Genomic DNA, 21,939 nt, shown 5'->3' with positions numbered 1-21,939 from the left:
AAATGTTCACTTAGCTCCTATACTGGTCACCATTATTAAATAAGTGAAGACTTTACACTGTTGTTGGATGGATCAAATTGAAATATCATGCTTTTTAATGCGTCTGATGGAGTATCATTAGTCTATTCTCATCATCAACATATAAACATGACCCTCAAACTATATTTCACCTGATCAATGTGCAGTCAAGAATAATTGATTTCACTCCTTGCCTGTATTTTGCTGCAGGCTTTGATTGGTTTCTATTAAGAAGGAGTTGACTCAGTTACCAAAGGCTAGTCATTAAAGGCCTGAGACTCTTTCATAGTGGCAAGTTGATTTAAACTGCGAGAGGTGATTAAGGGGCGTTTTCCACACAGACCCGAAGCTATTCTCTGCCATTGATCTACTGCGCCTTTGATACTGAGACTAAATGAATTTAGATCTCACTGAGGCATGATGGAAACATTTTTAGATTTCACCATGGAAGGCACTGTGTCACATTAGAAATGCAATGCTTTATTGAAATACTGTAAATGTGACATGGCATAGTCATAAATGTAAATTTATTTGCCTTGAGACAGTGTATGTAAGCTTAGAAACACACTTTAAGAAATGAGTGTTTTTGGGACACAGCTGAGTCGGAGCAAGATTGCCGCAGTGTGAAGTGTTTGCCCAAAAGGGCCTTTGGTGTGTCTCAGCGTTAACAAAACCCTCAGGTCTGCGTGTACGATCCACTTGCCCTCCTCTAATGTCTGTTTGGCATGGTAATGAGAAAAGGTGATGGCATTGCATAGTATATCAGACACAGTTTGTATTCATTGGGAACAGCTCTGAGAAATGGGACTAATCAAAATGTGCAAATTAAACCTCCCAGTGAATTGATTCCTTTTATCCAATTGATATTCCACACATGCTCAGGTTCAATTGAAAAATGTGAGAGCCACCTAGGGTTCACAGTCTCATATTTAAAAAGATGGAAGATATCACCATGACATGCGGTCTGCCTTTCCAGCACTGAAGTGTAAAATCTCTGACGATGTTTTGATCTCAGAATTTCGTCTTTTCATCTCATAATTATTATGACTGCCATAATTTCGACTTTTTATCATAATTTCAATTTTTTGACTTTTTAATCCCATCATTTTGACTTTATCTCATAATTATGACTTTTAAGTCATGATTTCAAATGTTTGTCATAACTTTATTTTAACTTCAGAATTTTGAAATTGTTTTCTCATAATTGACTTTCAAAGTCATAATTTCGACTTTTCATCTCATAATTATGACTTAGTATGTCATAATTTTGACAAATCATAATTTTGATTTTTAATCGCAGAATTTCAACTTTTATTCTCATAATTGACTTTTAAAGTCATAATTTCGACTTTTCATCTCATAATTATGACTTAGTATGTGATAATTTTGACTTTTTGTCATAATTTCGATTTAAGTCATGATTTTGACTTTTTAATCTCAGATTTTTGAGTTTTTATTTCATAATTATTACATTTAAAATCATAATTTCCACTTTTCATCTCATAACCATTTCATAATTTTTACTTTTTGTCATAATTTTGACTTTTTAAACCATTATTTTAATTTTTAATATCAGAATTTTGACTTTTTATCTCATAATTGGCTTTTAAAGTCATATTTTTTTACTTAGTATGTCATATTTTCAAGTTTTAGTTCATAGTATGTATAATTATGAATTACCAGAGCATGATTTTTTTTTCTTAAGTGACAGAAATGGGCTTCCATAGCTTTGTGCTTTAATATTTCAATTTTGTAAAATAAAAAACTGACATGATTTGAAACCTGAAACGTCGCATTATCAAAACTGACATTAAACATTCAAGGTTTTTGCTTAGAATCACATTTCTCCACAAACAGCCCATCACGAGGCATTTTGATGGAGCACTGGAATTGTGGATTATAATTTGTTTTCTTTGCCCGTACAGTGTTGCCAGGGACGAATATGAAATATCTGACCGGGTAATGGTGTAGTATTTCATACAATGGTGTAATATAAGATTAAGGAAACTTAAGCAAAAGTCCATTTGCTCCATGAGAAACACTGAGAGATTAAAGAGAGCACATTAAACCTTGTAAACATCATGCATCATCATGATTTATTTCCATGTGTAAAGATGCAGCCGCACGCGTCTCAGATGCAGATAAATGTGTAAATCTCAGCAAGCTCAAAATGAAGCTCAAAGCGTAAGAAACCTGATGAAAATGCAGAAAGGAGGTTCTGAGCATTTATAGGTGAGTGTCAGATGAAAAGACCTCAACACTCTGATCTAAAATCCGCCTTGATCAAACGTCGGTCTTTTATTATGTGAACACATTGAAACTGGCAGATGTATTTGCATATAAATGGTCTCCATGGCCTGCCGTCAGACCACAGGCCTGAAAACAGTTCTTTTATATTTTTAGGGAAGGAACATTTCAAAACAATATTATTTATGTTGAATTCAACAGATTTTTATTGACATTTCACAAAAGGTCTGTCGTTTGTATGCTAAGTCAAGTGATTCAAACAAACCCTAAACATTAAACTTTACAGTGTTACTCAAATCACGTGTCTTAATGTGTAACGATCATGTTCTGTTTTATGGACTTTTAGTTTGTATTTCATTGTTTCCCTGTGTTCTATCCCTGCTTCCTTTGTTCCCAATATTCCCACTTCTTTTCTGTTTCCTAGGCTGTATTTAAGTCCATTTTTTATGTCCTTCCCTCGCTAACTTCCCTCCGTCTCGTTCACTCAGATGTATGTCATCGCTTACGTTGAATGAGCGCCCACTACTGGCGGAACCCTTGCAATGTGTTTAAATGGAACGCATTAAACCCTTGATCACTGGAATCCACAATGGAATTAAACGCGATCCGTTGTGAAGTCACAATTGTGTTGCATCGTGGTCTATGAATGCTTGAAGTGTACATGTTGAGTCGACTCGCTCCCTCGGTCAAAAGGGGTTGAGCTTCTGTCCAAATACACTTCCCTCGCCCACTTGACGAAGTTGAACGCACTTCAAAATGGCAGAGGGGATTCCCCCGAGGTGAAGTGCTTAGGGAAGTTTACGAGTGTGTCTAAAACTGGAGCCCTACTGATTATGCCCTTGTTTGTTGCTATTTTTACTGATTGTTTTGTGCACCTGTTTCTTGTTCAGTTTGTTTTCGCCTGTGTATTTAAGCTCTCAGTTTAATTCTCCTCCTGTTTTGTGTTGTCTTTGCTTTAGTGAAGCTGTTATGTTGATTCCTGCCTTCTGGATTGCTTTCTTAAGGCCCATTCACTCCAAGAACGATATCTATAAAGATAACTAATGATAACATAATTTGCGTCCACACCAACAAACAATAATGTCTGTTTATTCTAATCTCACGCGCTGCAGTTTTCAAAGTGTGTACAACATGTTTTTGCAGTTCTTGTTGCATTTACACAGCTTTAACCAGCAGATGTCCTCAGCATGCTATGTTTGGAGTGAATAGCTAGTGTAATCGATCTAACAGTGAATTTAGCTGATGAAGTCAATATAGTGGAAAAAAAATGGCTAGTCTCTTTAAATGCACCTTCAAAGGAAGTTAGACAACGTTGTCGAAACTAGCGCTGGATACCTGAGGTAATTTTATGTTACACTGTTTGCTAGCCTGGCTTAATGATCTCATCGTTAATACTTCCCACCATTTATTTCGAGGGTATAACCGATTGTTTTCCATATATCCATTTTCTTTAAAGTGTTCTTGAAAAGGGGGTTTGACTTGTCAAAAAGTGATGCCTTTTTCTGGACCTCTGCGATTAACTTCTCCGCAATGTCGTCTGCCATTTTAAATGCGCGAGCGCTTAAATTAGAATGGATTCTGATTGGCTGTCGGTGTTTTATCGTGCAACAGCTGGACAAAATCATTCTGAAAGTCAAGTCAAGTCACCTTTATTTATACAGCGCTTTTACAATGCAGATTGTGTCAAAGCAGCTTTACAGTGATAACTGGTATATAATTTTGGCTGCACAGCAGCTCTTAAAGAAAATGGTGTCATTGTCCAGCTTCAGTAAATTCAGTATTGATTCATTCCATTGTAAGAAACAATATTATTATTATTATTATTATCATCATCCAGCTCAGTTCAGTTCGCATACAATGGTGTCAATGCAGGCCAGAAACATTGTTGAATATCAAGTGTCCCCAACTAAGCAAGCCAAAGGCGACGGCGGCAAGGAACCCAAACTCCAACAGGTGACATCAGGTGGCAAACAGGTGTTAAAATGGAGAAAAAAACCTTGGGAGAAACCAGGCTCAGTCGGGGGGACAGTTCTCCTCTGGCCGACAGCGAACGGTGCATGATTATGATTCAGGCAGCTATCATAAGTCCGATTGGGATTGCAACAGTCAAAGTATTTATTCCAGTTCCATCTAATTGTGAAAGTGATCCCAACTATATCGTTTCTCTATATCGTTATTGTTATAGCTGTTGTGTGGGCACTTTAGAACGATTTTTGTTTGATTGTTATCTCTATAGTTTTTGTTCTTGGTGTGAACAGGCCTTTAGTCTTTGTTTTTGTAAATAAACTAAGGGTACGTTTACACGACGACAATGTAATATACATGGAAAGGCTTTCCGTGTACAGACGACAACATTGTCAAAACGATCCCCATTCACACGGATCCTCCAAAACGAGTAAAAATGCTGTATTCTACTGCCAGGCCAGTAGATGGCGATGTCACTTTGTAAAGAAACACTACACGCCTGTAGATTGAACATGTAATATGTGTGCTCATTTTTGTAGTTTACATGGAAATGATAACAGCAATGTGTTCAAAAACTTGCACTTTAAAACCCGTTTTCAAAAGTTTGTGTTTTCAGGCCCCCAAAATTTTACATGAGCAATACTACATTTTCTTCATAAACAGTAAAAATACTGCTTTTATTGAACCTTTATTTACTGTTCATTGAACCTTTAGGCAAGATCTAAACAAAAAAAAATGTGTATAACTAACAATATACAAAAGTTATTCTTACAATTATTTTATAATAATCAAGATTTCACAGCAAAGACACGTGAAGCACAAGCTGTTTGTACAATTATACAAAAAGGCCCACTAAAGCTTACTAAAAAGTCTAAACTATCAATCAGGCGATTGATAGTAGATTGTGTGAGATCATGTAAAGGCCTTAGAAATGTGTTAGAGTTAATGTTTATAGGCAACTATTGAAAATAGTTCCTGCCATTCCTCAGAAAGTTGACAGTTTTTACCACGTCAAACAGACACTAAATTCAGATCCTATCGGATGGAGTCGTACGTGTATCAGCCTGTTCATTCTGCAACCTCAGTACAGAGAGATTAGACGAAGCCTTTAGGAATCCGGCGCTGTTGATATGATGCTATTCTCCCAACACTGTCATATAAGATGGTATTAACATGCCTTTGACAGTCAGATTATTTCTGCATCAATTAAACCTCCGTACTGACGGATGGCTTCGCAAATGAATCTGCCACAGATTTTATCTACGGAAAGATCTACACCATCCCAGATCTCCGAGGATTATAACACAAAGGCACGTTGTCTTTACATCTGTCCATATGCTTATGTAGTCATTCATATCTAGGCCGGACTGTTCACACAGCGCAGTATATATTGTTGCAGGTGGTTGCTTGTTAATTGTATCTCGTTTCAGTGTTTTGATGTGCTCATGGCAGCATGTAATGCACTTTCGCAATGGGTTGAACATTGGGTTGAAAACGAAATGTAAACATCCCTAGTTCAACAGCCGCTGAATATGAATGTCAACTCAAGCGAAGTGTTTTGGCAAATTTTCACATCAGATTTGCCTCTTTGTCAAGCAGTTGGAACGTCAATGCAAACTCTTCATCACTCCATAAATATCAGTAACCACTGTGAAACGCTTTCACAAGCCCATTTTCTTCAGTGTTGATGTATTTCCTTGTTGTCCTGTCACCAAACCGATTGAGTTGACTATGTAAACAGCATTTTAAAGCATCAAATGCAATCCCAGAATGAATTGCATGCAGTGAGCTCAGTGAAAGCTCAATCAAGTTAAAATAAAATATTTTACTCAACAAATATGCATACTGTTACTGTCATAACTTGTTTTCATGAGAAATTTATTTAAGCATATATTAAACAATTAAGACATTACCAACAGGTAAAGTAAATATAATGAATATATAAACTGATATAGTGCATATGTTCCCCTCTAGAGTTCATTTCTCTAGTGAACTAACATGCTGTGGACACTAAATGACTTGCCTGAGGTAAATGTAACGCTACATGAGATATTATTCTCAAGCTGTCTCAACACCGGTTCAGAGATTACATGTATATATATCTATGCATAGATCGTCTGTTCTTCTTCTTCTGTGCTTTTTACTGTTGTGGCGGTTAGCAAACAATGTTGCATTACCGCATGCGCCCCCTTCTGGATTGGAGTGTGGATCGACTGTGACTGTGTTCATCATCTGACTGTATGCACCGAACTGTGACGTTCGTACCTTGATGGTTCGGGACAAAAGCATGTACCGTTACACCCCTAATAGATGAAAAAATGAAGCATAAAAAACTATACCACTGATTCATGGGAGAATAAAAGATGTAGGTTGCATCAACTTTTATTATATATTCCAGTAGCCTGTTTCACTCCTTGTCTGAACAATCAGGTGAAGTATATGATGTAATGTTTACTCATATTGAATCATAGCAACCATCCCATGAGCCTGACATTTATTTTCGTTCTGGCTCATTTGTTGTATTATTAATAACAGTCTCTTTCACTGCAAGTCAAAGAATATTTGATGAAGTAGTTGTCAGCTGTGTTCCTCCAGCAATATTATCAGACCTTAAGCAACTTGTCAACCGATGAGCCGTTTGTTTCATTACTCCTGCGGTTTCTCCATATATCTGCTGGAGATCAGAGCGCTGCATGTTTCGGCTTGATAATTGATCCAGGAAAGTATAAATTAAAGCTGACATGAACCTTTTATGGTTCACACTAATACTCAATTTACAATAAACTCTATGCCAATTGAATGTTCTCAGTTAGCAAACGGAAATTAACTCAATGAACTGCTTGATATTCCTGGAGGGGAAACTGTGCGAAAGCGTTCCAACTTGTGTTTGTGTATGTACAGATAGCAGAGATATCATTTAGCTGCTTCTAGATTTGTCATCACATAATCAGACTATTTAAAATGTGGAGCTAAAATTAGTTACATGCAAACAGTTTTGACTATCTGAATAAAAAACTTTTCTAGAATTGTCTCATTATGGGCCGTTCCACTCATGGTTCCACTAGATAATTATGGGTTCAAGCGCTGAATCCCTGTCGTAATTGTTAGGATTTTCATAGATCAGCATTCTGCTCTAAAAGTGCCCCGGATTTGATCGTCGCCCTGGTGAAATTTTCTGGGAATTTTGGATTTTTTGAAAAACCTTCTTTTGCGAACTAGTCCTAGGTTTTTTTTGTCCAATCGGAACCAAACCAGTGCAAAAAGATTCTCTGGAGTCTGGTTGTCAATAATTATATAAAAAAAGTACAAATTTCGATTCATGTCCATGACGGGACTCCAAAATGTTCAAAGTGGGCGTGGCCACTTTTACTAAAACGGAATGAGATAATTTCACCAAACTTGGTACACGTATGTACGGCCTCAGTCTGTGCTCGTGTGAAACATGATGCGGTGACTGGCCACTTGGTGGCGCTTTAAATGAAAAAAAACATGAAAACAGCTACAGCTACGCAACAGTCAGTGCGATTGACTTGAAAACTGGCATGCGGTGCCTTTGTCCAAGGTGCTATATTTTTCCATAGTTTTTCTATGTAAACACAGACTAGACGGACTCAATTGACCGCTGCGTCTCGCATCTCGCGTCTCACTTATTAAACGTATGTAAATGTAAAAGTAGTCCAATTCGTTAAGTACTTATTTATTCAAAATAAGTACCTACTCAAGAGAGTATGTGATTTCAGGTCAGATTTCTTTTAATGTCTCTTTTAGAGGCACGTTTATCTGAAATATATATATATAGATTGACATTGATGACTGAAAACAAAGCCTTAATTTGACTATTAAATCGAGTTCACAAGTCTGGTGTCAATTTTTTAATTACATTAAACATGTCATAACAGTAGATTAAAGAGTTATTTCACCCAAAAATGAAAATTCTGTCATTAATTACTCTCCCTCATGTTGTTCCATTTGTTCATCTTCAGAACACAAACTAAGATCTTTTCATTGAAATCTGAGAGCTTTCTGTCCCTCCATTGACAGTCACATGGATTACTTTAATGATGTCTTTACTACCTTTCTGGTGCTTGAAAGTGGTAGTTATGTACCTGTCTCTGGAGGGACAGATTTCATCAAAAAGATCTTCATTTGTGTTCCGAAGATGAATGAAAGTGTTAAGGATTTTGGAAAGACATCAGGGTATGGAAGCTTGTTTCCACTACTGAATAAAAAATAAAAAAGGTACTTGTGACTTTTTATCTCACACTTCTGACTTTTTTCTCAGAATTACGAGACATAAAGTCGGAATTGCGAGATATAAAGTTGAAACTGCGAGTTATAAAGTCAGAATTGTGAGATATAAAGTCGGAATTGCAAGTAATAAAGTCGGAATTGCGAGATACAAAGTCGGAATTGCAAGTAATAAAGTCGGAATTGCGAGATATAAAGTCAGAATTGTGAGTTATAAAGTCGGAATCGTGAGATATAAAGTCAGAATTGTGAGATATAAAGTCGGAATTGCAAGTAATAAAGTCGGAATTGCGAGATACAAAGTCGGAATTGCAAGTAGTAAAGTCGGAATTGCGAGATATAAAGTCAGAATTGTGAGTTATAAAGTCGGAATCGTGAGATATAAAGTCAGAATTGTGAGATATAAAGTCAGAATTGCGAGTTATAAAGTCGGAATTGCAAGATATAAAGTCAGAATTGTGAGATACAATGTCGGAATTGCAAGTAATAAAGTCGGAATTGCGAGATATAAAGTCAGAATTGTGAGTTATAAAGTCGGAATCGTGAGATATAAAGTCAGAATTGTGAGATATAAAGTCAGAATTGCGAGTTATAAAGTCGGAATCGTGAGATATAAAGTCAGAATTGTGAGATATAAAGTCAGAATTGCGAGTTATAAAGTCGGAATTGCGAGATATAAAGTCAGAATTGTGAGTTATAAAGTCGGAATCGTGAGATATAAAGTCGGAAATTGTGAGATATAAAGTCAGAATTGTGAGTTATAAAGTCGGAATTGCGAGTTATAAAGTCGGAATTGTGAGATATAAAGTCAGAATTGCAAGTTATAAAGTCAGAATTGCAAGATATAAAGTCGGAAATTGTGAGATATAAAGTCAGAATTGTGAGTTATAAAGTCGGAATTGCGAGTTATAAAGTCGGAATTGTGAGATATAAAGTCGGAATTGCAAGTAATAAAGTCGGAATTGCGAGATATAAAGTCGGAATTGTGAGTTATAAAGTTGGAATTGCGAGATATACAGTCGGAATTGTGAGATATAAAGTCGGAATTGCGAGATATAAAGTCGGAATTGCGAGTTATAAAGTCGGAATTGCAAGTAATAAAGTCAGAATTGCAAGATATAAAGTCGGAATTGCGAGTTATAAAGTCAGAATTGCGAGATATAAAGTCGGAATTGCAAGATATAAAGTCGGAAATTGTGAGATATAAAGTCGGAATTGTGAGATATACAGTCGGAATTGCGTGATATAAAGTCGGAATTGCGAGATATACAGTCGGAATTGCGTGATATAAAGTCGGAATTGCGAGATATAAAGTCGGAATTGCGTGATATAAAGTCGGAATTGCAAGTTATAAAGTCAGACTTACTAGTCATAAAGTCAGAAGTGCGAGTCATAAAGTCGGAATTTCTAGTCATAAAGTCGGAATTGCAACTCATAATTGTCAGAATTGTGTGATAAAAAGTTGCAATTACCTTTTTTATTTTTTATTCAGTGGCAGAAACAAGCTTCTAGATATGAGGGAGAGGGAGAGGTGTGCGAATAAAAATGTGACTTGCAATATTAGCTCCAAAGGAAAGAATGAGAGGATGGAAGGAATGCTAGACAGAAAGGAGAGGAGGCAAGACCTCCGCTTTGATCACTGGCCCGTAGCAGCTCCCGAATACGGACACGGCTCCACAACTTCCAAGGAATGTGGTTTCAAATACCTCCTTTGCTCCTGTCCTGAGGAATCACGCCTCTCCTCTCAGACCCTCGCAGCTGGACAAATAACTCAAAGAAACATTTAGCAGCATTCATTTATAAAGCCTTGCTTCTCCCAAATAAGTAAATAATACAGAGTGCTCTAAACTATTTAACATGACTTTACTGTGCTGTTGAAACCGACTGTCATCCTTGTTTTCCAGAAACACTCTGTGATTTATTATTGTAAAGGACTGAATACAGAATTCACCAATGCAATAAAATAGTACCTTTAAAGGAATACTGCACCCAAAAATTAATGTTGTCATAATTATTGTTATAATGTTGTCAGATATTTGTGATATAATATAGAACTTTGTGGCATTTTCTTATGCTTTCAGTGGCTTTTTTGACCCCAGTGTGAGTTATGCCACTGAACTTTTGACATTTCAGAATGTGTTTATTTGTTTTATAGGTTTTGAGAAAGAATGTTGTTTTGCTTTTAGATGAATATGTTATGAGTAAGTCTTAATTTAATAAGAGCAAGCCATATTTGAGGGTGTACACTAACATTTGATAAGCAGAAAGTGTCTAAATTGTATTCATTTTGGACAGTTTTATCATCTCAAAATCTAACACACTTCTTTTTGTGAAATGGTTTGAAAATATCTTTGCTGTGATATATGTGTTGCTGTTGCTTTAAAACACGTCGACTGTGGTCGTGAACGGGTTACAGAAGCGTCTGTCCGCCCGGAAATGACGCGAACCAATCACGACGTATGGAGGCGCGTGACATCAGCAGCCGTCGTGAGGGGATTGGAATGCTACAATGTAACAATCGCAACTGGACGCTTCAGATTAAAGCGCTGGAATGTAACATTGTATCATCGGCGTCGCGAAAGCGTTCTGAATGTAACAATGAATAGAAACGCGTGTCTGTGATGTTCTCGCGACCCACTTCAAACCAACATCTGCGCGATTGAAAAGGATGATTTATCATGTGAGAATTCACGGATTTGTGGGGATTTATCCGCTCGGGAAGTTTTTGACAGGGTCTTTCTGACCCACACACATCACGTGGGAAATTTCTCAGATTTCTGGATTTCAAGAGCACTTCTCCGAAAGTACTTTCTGATGCTTCCCATTGATCCAGAGCAGCTCAGATGGTCATCAGACAGTAGTTTAGATGCTGTCTAATGTGATCCAGGCACCGGAGAGGAGAGAGGTAGATCCACAAAAAGGGGTTTAGTTTAAGTCGCCCACATGCTCTGGATTTGGGATTGGAATCATAAGGTGGAAGTCGAGAGCATCAAATCCCTGCAGGTCTGTGGAAGATGCTGTCCAGCAGGAGTTGAGACCTTCGGATTCATCAGCGAGCCGCTCCATCTGGATCTAAGGACACATGCAGGCCAAAAAACGCTATTTAATTCTGTCCTCTGCGGGTGTGTGTCTCATTCTCCTCTTTTACCTGCAGGGACCAGCTTCCAGAAGGAGTCCGAACCGAGGCGATGACCCCCATCCACACTGGCCCCCCTTCTCTGACCCTCTACGAGCTTTTATTCCCTGGGATCAGACCCAAACCGAGGACTACAATGTCCGCACTTCTCCGAGACACAAAAGAGATGACAACTCCGGAGCTTACAAGTGCAGAATGGACTCGTGCTTCGACTTCTCCTTGTGCAAGAAGAACGGCTTCAAAGTCTACGTCTACCCTCAGCAGAAAGGTGAGAAGATCTCAGAAAGCTACCAAAACATCTTGTCCTCCATCGAGGGCTCCAGGTTCTACACTTCGGACCCGGGACAGGCTTGCGTCTTCGTCCTGAACCTTGACACCCTGGACCGAGACCAGCTGTCGCCTCAGTACGTCCACAACCTCAAAACCAAGATCCAGAACCTGAACCTGTGGAATAACGGCCGCAACCACCTGATCTTTAACCTGTACTCGGGCACATGGCCGGATTACACAGAGGATCTGGGGTTTGATATCGGTCAGGCCATGTTGGCCAAAGCCAGCATCAGCACAGAGAACTTCAGACCCCAATTTGACATCTCCATCCCCTTGTTCTCCAAAGATCATCCTCGGACCGGAGGAGAGAGGGGGTATTTGAAATACAACACCATCCCCCCGTTTAGGAAATATATGCTGGTTTTTAAAGGCAAACGCTATCTGACTGGGATTGGATCGGACACCAGGAATGCGCTTTATCACATCCATAATGCTGAAGATGTGGTTCTCCTCACCACCTGCAAACATGGCAAAGACTGGCAGAAACATAAAGATGCTCGCTGCGACAAGGACAACGCCGAATATGACAGGTAAGAACTGATGGATTTACTCTAACTAATGCATCCTAAATATTATTATATTGTGCTGAACAGCAGATCATGTACAGTGCACATGTAAATGTGTTCATGTCGTTGCATTAGAGAACAAAATATCAAAGCAAGTGTCATTTATGTTTGCATTTTTTTTAAAGCAAAACTTATGTTCTTTTTAGATTTGTAGTGATGCAAACAATACATTAGATTTAAACAATAGATTTACAATAAGGTCCCGTTAGAGAATGCATTAACGTTAACAATGAGCAATACATTTGTTACAGTACTTAAAAAAATAAAAATACAAGTGTTCATTGTTAGTTCATGTTAACTCGGGTACATTAACTAAAATTAACAGATACAACTTTGAATTTTATAATGTATTAGTAAATGTTGAGATTAACATGAACTCATATTAATAAATGCTTCAGAAGAGTTTAGTTCATGTTAACTAATGTAGTTACTAATGTCAACCTTATTGTAAAGTGTTACATATATATATATATCAGTCAAACCACAATTTCTTCAGACACCTTGAACATTTCATTCATTAATTCAGTTTATTAAGTACAGTTTAAAAAAAATGGTAATGAAATATGACAAGATCTCAGAGTTAAACTGTGTCAGAAAAAAATAATCTTAATTATGTCAGATAACACTTAAGCAAAACATGGTCAGGTCAAAGTGTCTGAATAATTTTTGGTTCCAAATTTTTATCAATTTTACTGGTAGTCCACTGTATGAAGAATTTTTGGGTATAATATGTCACAGTTTACTTTATTTTGCTATCCTCACTTACAGAAATGAACTGTAGTGTCCTGAACCCACTAGTAAAAATATATCAAAAATATCTGAATAACTTTTGGTTTGACTGTGTGTGTGTGTGTGTGTGTGTGTGTGTGTGTGTGTGTATATATATATATATATATATATATATATATATGGGTCAAAGACATTTAGATGTCCGCATCAATAGAAATTTACAAAAGTGATTTTATATACACAGAAAGCACATTAAATGCAAAACATCCACTTTTAAGGTTTCAAATAAGTTTTGGGAGAATAAAATGTCAAAATGTGGGTGAAATAATGTTCCATTGTCATTCAGTGTAACACTTATATTTATATAAAAATTGAAACAACATACTCTGATCTGTACATATTAAAATATATAAAAGAATAAGTGAGCATAGTAAATTTTATTGCATTTTAAATGAGTAAAAAATTGTTGCTGACGAATGGGCAAAACCTAGAATAATAGCAAAGTTTAAAAATGTAAAATTACAAGTAATTAGCATTTGGGGCAAAAGTAATTATGGCATAAATATATTTTTGTTGTAAATATCATGACATTTTAGTGTGTGTCTTCTGTAAATCAGGGTAAAAAAGTATGATATTTAATTTTTGCTCAGAAAAAAACAATCAAATTAAAGAGGACCCGTTCTGATGCACTGAAAAACAACAACAACAATTCAAAGCTGTATTACACTTACTGTTTTGATGCTTGAAAACCCTTTTTCGTCTTCGACCCATATACATGTGTTATTGTCTATTCATTAGATAGCAAAATATTAAAGAAATTGCAAACAAATGATGCTAAATCTTTTGTCAGAACTAACTTCACTTTTCTGATGTGTTTGCGATGACTTTAAAGCAACTGGTGTTGAAAAGTAATCTGTAGTGGATGCATGAAGTCGGTTTTTTGTGAAATGCTCAGTTTGGAGAGTGTCGTGCTTTTTCTTTCAAATAAATATTGCTTTGATATTTGATCTAATTCAGTGACATTCAGAGCAAAATACTATTTGGGGGCCACTGTATGAGTGAATATATTATGCATGAACTATTTGCATATACATTAAGGATCAAAAAATAATCTATACTTAGTGTGTGATTTGTTAATATAAAGTGTTACCAAAAAAACATATTTGCTGTCATTCTGGTGGGAAAGACACTGAAATTTGTGAAATGCTCATATCTTGAGCTTGATTCAAATGATGATCAAAAACGTTTTCTAATGCAGTGATTTTTTTTTTTTCAAACCCTAAGCTGATGCTTATCATTATAACATATCATTTCCAATTGAAGTGCACATAAAAAAGCTGCTCTGGCTTTAATGCATTACAGTCCGTAGGAAGCAAAAGCTTTCAGTGTGCGTGACATAACCCTGAATATCTGTACCACACGCAAGCGGGATATATTCGTCAGTGCCTACACTATTGTTCAAAAGTTTGGGGTTGTTTTTGAAAGAGTCTCTTCTGCTCAGCAAGGCTTATTTATTTCATCAAAAATACAGTAAAAATTGTGATATATTTTTACTATTTAAAACAGCTGTTTTCTATGTGAATATATAGTAAAGTGTAATTTATTCCTGTGATCAAAGCTGAATTTTCAGCATCATTACTCCAGTCTTCAGTGTCACATGATCCTTCAGAAATCATTCTAATATGATGATTTGATGCTCAGGAAACATTTCTGATTAAAAAAAAAAAAAACTTACCGACTCCAAACATTTGAACTGTACTAGTGTATTTTTGTCTGCATTTATCGTTCTGAATTAAGATTGCAATAAACATTATGTTATTCAATCTTCTTCCTCAATTGTTATCATGTTCCTTTAACCCGAGAGGCAGGTGTTAAGAAGTCAAACTCTTTACTTTGCCTTTAACGCTGTTGAACAAACAGTGATCTCCGTCTGTGTGGTGGGTGCCTCGGGCCCCGGTCTCCTGCTGTGATTTTTGTCCTGGTGGCTGCGGCGCCCGGTGAGACGGGGACGGGCGGCTCTGAAGGATTAGAGGGAACAATGTCCCTGGTGCCAGTGGGGGGAAAGCAGCCCTCTCTCTGTTTAAACAGCCGTTACCCAGACCCCACTCCTTCACCCGAGAGTGCCTGTGTCCCGGGTGACCCCTCGTCTCTGGCCGCGTGACCTCTGTGTCAACCGCCTACCGACAGGCTGTTCTGAAGAGATACTCACATAGTTAACAACATCATAACCCTACCGAAACACAGCTGTGATCTTAGTGATATGTGCATTTATAACATACTATTAGCATACACGGTCCCTGCATTCATATTTGTATTCAACAAAATAGTAGTTGACTAATGCTGATATCTAGATGGCTGATATATACATGATTGTTGATGTCAAATGAGATGTACACAATTTCCGAAATCAAATGAACATTTATTTTTTGCAATATTTAATCAAAAGTGTTTATTATCTGTTGATTTTAGAATTGATGTACTTAAATCAATCAACCAAGCTGCCATGATTATCGGCATCTCAAAAAGCTAAATTGGCTGACTATTAATCAATCTATGAATATGTGAAAACCAAATATTTGGTTTTCAGACATCTCGCATATTCAAAAAAATGATGTAAGCTTGATTCCGTCACGGAATAAAACAATTTAAAAGCTAATTCTGACTTTATATCACGCAATTCTGACTTTATATCTTGAAATTCTGACTTTATATCTCACAATTCTGACTTTATATCTCGCAATTCTGACTTTATATCTCGCAATTCTGACTTTATATCTCACAATTCTGACTTTATATCTCGCAATTCTGACTTTATATCTCGCAATTCTGACTTTATAACTCGCAATTCTGACTTTATATCTCGCAATTCTGACTTTATATCTCACAATTCTGACTTTATATCTCGCAATTCTGACTTTATATCTCGCAATTCTGACTTTATAACTCGCAATTCTGACTTTATATCTCGCAATTCTGACTTTATATCTCGCAATTCTGACTTTATATCTCACAATTCTGACTTTATATCTCGCAATTCTGACTTTATAACTCGCAATTCTGACTTTATAACTCGCAATTCTGACTTTATATCTCGCAATTCTGACTTTATATCTCGCAATTCTGACTTTATAACTCGCAATTCTGACTTTATATTTCACAATTCTGACTTTATATCTCGCAGTTCTGACTTTATATCTCGCAATTCTGACTTTATAACTCGCAATTCTGACTTTATATCTCGCAATTCTGACTTTATATCTCACAATTCTGACTTTATATCTCGCAATTCTGACTATATTTCACAATTCTGACTCTATATCTCGCAGTTCTGACTCTATATCTCGCAGTTCTGACTTTATATCTCGCAGTTCTGACTTTATATCTCGCAATTCTGACTTTATATCTCGCAGTTCTGACTTTATAACTCGCAATTCTGACTTTATATCTCGCAGTTCTGACTTTATAACTCGCAATTCTGACTTTATATCTCGCAATTCTGACTTTATCACGCAATTCTGACTTTATATCTCGCAGTTCTGACTTTATATCTCGCAATTCTGACTTTATATCTCGCAATTCTGACTTTATCACGCAATTCTGACTTTATATCTCGCAATTCTGACTTTATATCACGCAATTCTGACTTTATATCTCGCAATTCTGACTTTATATCTCACAATTCTGACTATAACTTGCAATTTTGACGTCATCACACAATTCTGACTTTGTAACGCGCAATTCTGACTTTATATCTCGCAATTCTGACTTTATCACGCAATTCTGACTTTATATTTCACAATTCTGACTTTATATCTCGCAGTTCTGACTTTATATCTCGCAATTCTGACTTTATAACTCGCAATTCTGACTTTATATCTCACAATTCTGACTATAACTTGCAATTTTGACGTCATCACACAATTCTGACTTTGTAACGCGCAATTCTGACTTTATATCTCGCAATTCTGACTTTATATCTCACAATTCTGACTATAACTTGCAATTTTGACGTCATCACACAATTCTGACTTTGTAACGCGCAATTCTGACTTTATATCTCGCAATTCTGACTTTATATTTCACAATTCTGACTTTATATCTCGCAGTTCTGACTTTATATCTCGCAATTCTGACTTTATATCTCGCAATTCTGACTTTATAACTCGCAATTCTGACTTTATATCTCACAATTCTGACTATAACTTGCAATTTTGACGTCATCACACAATTCTGACTTTATAACTCACAATTCTGACTTCATATTGTGAGATAAAATGTCTTAATTACCTTTTTTTTTTTTTTTTTTTTTTTTTTTTTTTTTTTTATTCAGTGGTGAAATAAAATTCCAAAGAAAATAGCTTACTTCTACGTTGCAAAATGATTTGTTTTAATTCCCTCCAGAAGATTCCCACGAACACCAGCATCCGAACGCAAGAGAACATGACAGCGTTTATTGTGTTTCGTCTGACACTCTGAGACAAACTCATCTATGATGGAGGAAAAAAGAGCCCGATTGCATGTGACGATTTCTCTTGTGTTCTCTTGAACACATGCTGCTTTATTCGCATTTTTTTTTTTTTTTTTGCGATGTTCCAATTTTGTGCACATTTGTAACTTTGGATGGAAACAGCTGTTGCAGCACATGTGGCTTATTAAGTCTTAGTAGTTGCCTTTACAGTACTGTATTACAGTATGCTTGGCACATCAGTATCAAATCTGTGTAACAGGTTTGCTTTTTTCAGCAGTTTGCAATGACTTCAAAGTGTACCTTATAATAAATTGTGCCATTAAGAAGTTAATATTCATATGGACTAAATTCACTTCGATCACTTTTGATCACACTGCCTCAAACATTTAAAACTAAATTTTATGGACCATTTTTCTTGACGTGCCGTATGACAACTTTGAAAAATGCATGCCGTATTTCCATTGGAGGCGGATGCTCATTCCGTTCTCATTTCCCGCTGTAGCCATAGGCTCTGCAAGGACGGATGCTGAAGTTGTTGAACATGACCGTTCTTGTGAATGTGAAATGCTGACGGCTGTGGCGCTGAATAATTGATCAGATGTATTTTATTCATGTTATGGTTTTTTTTTTTCTCTCCACTTTCAAATTTCAGAATCTTCATGAATTATTCATGAGTGCACAAATTCATCTGCATCATTTCAGTCCGACGTTCATGAAAGATTATGGAACAAAATGATTAGGTTGAAACTGACCAAACTGAACTTCATGGAAATAATTGATTTTGAAGGGATTTTCATGCAATTGTGGTCTTTAAAGTTCCCTTATTATGTCTTTTTGAATATTCCCTTTCATGCAGTGTGTAATAAAGCTGTTTGTGAAAGTAAAAGCTCTGCAAAGATCAAAGTGCACGACAAATAAAGTTATTGTCTGAACTGCTGAAACGAGTCGTCATTAACTCCAGTCTCACTTCCTGTTACAAGCTTGTTACTATGTAACAAATTTGCATAATGCCCACCTATTGTTTTCATTGGCTACCGGCGAACAGTATGTCCTTTGCCCCGCCCACAGACACTGTTGTTGTAGCTTTTAAAAAGGAATGTTTCTACTCAAAAATCTAATTTTAATATTGTAGCTTTCTGAAAAGTTATGAAATCAGTAGCTCTGCTCCACAGAAACTAGGAAGAATGATTAGAAAGAGTTGACTGAGTGTTTCCACAGATGTGAAGAGCAAAACACACTAAATAAATACTTGATGAAGCGTCTGTATTGTGTCTGTCTGTTTGGACCGTCTGTCTGTATGATCCGATTGTCTGATTGGATCTTGGACACTGGTTGATGACAGTGTTATGCCTGTTAGGTTACATAACCTTGGATTTACTCTGCTGCCCCTCTGCAGCTAATCATCTTAAACGAATCCCAATCCTTTATTAGGCTGCTTCTTAATTGGGGCCCTGAGGAAGTGGCTTAAATGCTGTCATTGACAAAAGAAAACGACACCGGGCCAGACAGCTGACGTTCAGAAGCAGGTTTTAGTTGTGATTAAAGAGCTCATGATGACATGAGAAATCAAATTTGCCCTGATCTTTTAACATATAAGAGGTCTTTGTACCATTAAAACATCCTGCAAGTACATTTGCATATGCCCGCCTCCAGAGCATGACATTGATGAATAGTTATACATCATCGCACCATAGGCCCCGCCCACTGGCGTTCAGTCACTTAATGGCAAATAGAAGCCATTATAATGGCTGACGTCGAAGTGAACCTCAAGGAACATATTAAAATAATAAATAAATCCTGTCATGACCCCTTTAAAATCTGTACTGCTGCTTGCTGGTGCGACTCATTTGGTTTTTTTGTTAATTCACACAAAATATTTTTTAATTTGTTTTTGTTAAAACAGGATAGGTGAGGTATTTGTTTGTTGGACAATTACTTACAAACCCCTAAAGAACATGGCTGGAATATGAAAGCTTAGCAAATGCAAGAACCAAATCAAACAGGAATTTGTTACGGTTCGTCGTGTTCAGCATTTAGCTCTTGCTAATCAGTCGCAGTGCGTACAGAATCGCACCGGACAGTGCCGTCTGTGGTTAAATAAGGTGGAAGTAATCCTCTCCCCATTTTCCACTGCCTATTATGTGGAAAATCCAGCCTTTATCTGTCAATAATAACAAGGAAGTCGTGATTGTCTCGATTCAGCGACTGAAAACACCAGCCGTGCAAAACCTGTGGAGATTCGGATCATTTGCCTGTTTGATTATCTGTATTTAGACTTTTTATCACTGAACAAAATGACAGTTATGAGCCTTATGTTAGTTTTTTAATTGGAATATTTTTCGCTCACAGTGTTTATCATGTGATGCTTCTGTAGTGATGTGCTGTAACTGATGATAATGAAAAATGATAATTTGTTATAAAAATCTCTTTTTCAACCTTAATTCGGTTATTTTATTGTTTTATGAGTTCATATTCATGTATTTGCACCGAAATGCTTTGTTTTATTTTTTTTATCAGAGAAACAATCTTGATTGTCAAGAAGGTTCAACATTTTTAATGCAAAAAGTAAAGTAAAATTACAAAAAAGTTATTAAAAAAAAGTACAGTAAAATTTGTATTAAATTAAGTTAAAATTTAAAATTAAATGCATTTATTTTATGAAAATGGAATTTTATATTTTATATATATATATATATATATATATATATATATATATATATATATATATATATATATATATATATATATATATATATAAACTGTATTTTCATAAAATAAATACCCATTCATCCATCTATCCATCCATCTGAAAAAAAAACAGTAAAATCCATCCATCCATCCATCATCCATCCGAAAAACGGTAAAATCATCCATCCATCCATCCGAAAAACGGTGAAATCAGCCATCCATCCATCCATCATCCATCCAAAAAACGGTAAAATCATCCATCCATCCATCCGAAAAACGGTAAAATCAGCCATCCATCCATCCATCCATCCATCCGAAAAACGGTAAAATCATCCATCCATCCATCCATCCGAAAAACGGTAAAATCAGCCATCCATCCATCAACCTGAAAAAAATGGTAAAGTCCATCCACACATCATCCATCCATCTGAAAAAAGGTAAAATCCATCTATCCATCCATCCATTCGAAAAACGATAAAATCCATCCATCTGTCTGAAAAAACAGTAAAACTTATCCATCCATCCAAAATAATGGTAAAGTCCATCCATTCATCCATCAATCCTTCCGGGGAAAAAAAACAGTAAAATCCATCCATCATCCGAAATAACAGTAAAATCCATCCATCCATCCATCCAAAAAAACTGTAAAATCAATCCATCCATCCGAACAAAACGGTAAAATCCATCCATCCATCCATCCGAAAAAAGGTCAAATCCATCCATCTGAAAAAAAATGTAAAATTCATCCGAAAAAATGGTAAAGTCCATCCATCCATCCATCCGAAAAAAGGTCAAATCCATGCATCTAAAAAAAAACGTAAAATCCATCCATCCATCCATCCAAAAAAAAAAAAAGTAAAATCCATCCAATCCGAAAAAATGGAAAAGTCCATCCATCCATCCATCCATCTGACAAAAGGTAAAATCCATCAATCCGAAAAAATCGGGAAAAATGAATAAAATCCTTGTAATATTGAGTATATCATCCAGATGTTCACCTTTTGTTAGTTTACTTAACCATTTTTTCATTAACTCTATTTTCCTGTGATTTTTATTTTTTTATTTTTTTTATTTATTTTTTTATGATTCATATCATTGATGCAGTTGAGTTAGTCGAGTTTATGACCTTTAAAATATCAGATCAAATTTTATGTTTTTATATATATAAATTTATATATATATACATAAAATTTGATCTGATATTTTTGTCTTTCTGCACATACTTATGTAATTTGTCTGAAATATATCATCTTTCATTTTATACAGACTCCTCTTTTTTTCTTTCTCATAGGAGATCTTTGCCTACTCCAGAGCCTGTATTATTCTGTCAGCTGTAAAGGAAGTACTAATTTGAAGGCTCTTGTCTCCCTTCTGTAATGCAGATTTGACTACTTTCTCCCGCTCAAGCAGCTGTAATTATGTACTCGGGCTCTGCAGCAGCTTTAATAAGATAGCACTCTTCAGCAGACAGAGGACTATTCACAAATCAACGGCTTCTCCGCTCCTCTGCTCAATTACGACTGGAGTTTCTCACGAGCTTTCGA

At 36.3% G+C, this 21,939-nt stretch overlaps 1 protein-coding gene across 1 annotated transcript in view; it reads left to right on the top strand.

Annotated features, from left to right (window-relative positions):
• Window positions 1–10,942: 10,942 nt before the first annotated feature.
• Window positions 10,943–21,939, top strand: part of LOC127497324 (exostosin-1a) — a 57,431-nt gene continuing 46,434 nt past the window's right edge. The window contains exon 1 of the mRNA XM_051865729.1: window positions 10,943–12,474. Coding sequence (XP_051721689.1) covers window positions 11,561–12,474 — 914 coding nt within the window. The 5' untranslated portion in view covers window positions 10,943–11,560. The remainder of the gene's footprint in view (window positions 12,475–21,939) is intronic.

Source organism: Ctenopharyngodon idella, chromosome 16 (assembly GCF_019924925.1).
Source record: "Ctenopharyngodon idella isolate HZGC_01 chromosome 16, HZGC01, whole genome shotgun sequence".
In the NCBI taxonomy this organism is placed as follows: domain Eukaryota; kingdom Metazoa; phylum Chordata; class Actinopteri; order Cypriniformes; family Xenocyprididae; genus Ctenopharyngodon; species Ctenopharyngodon idella.
This window is presented reverse-complemented; position numbering and strand designations above follow the sequence as displayed.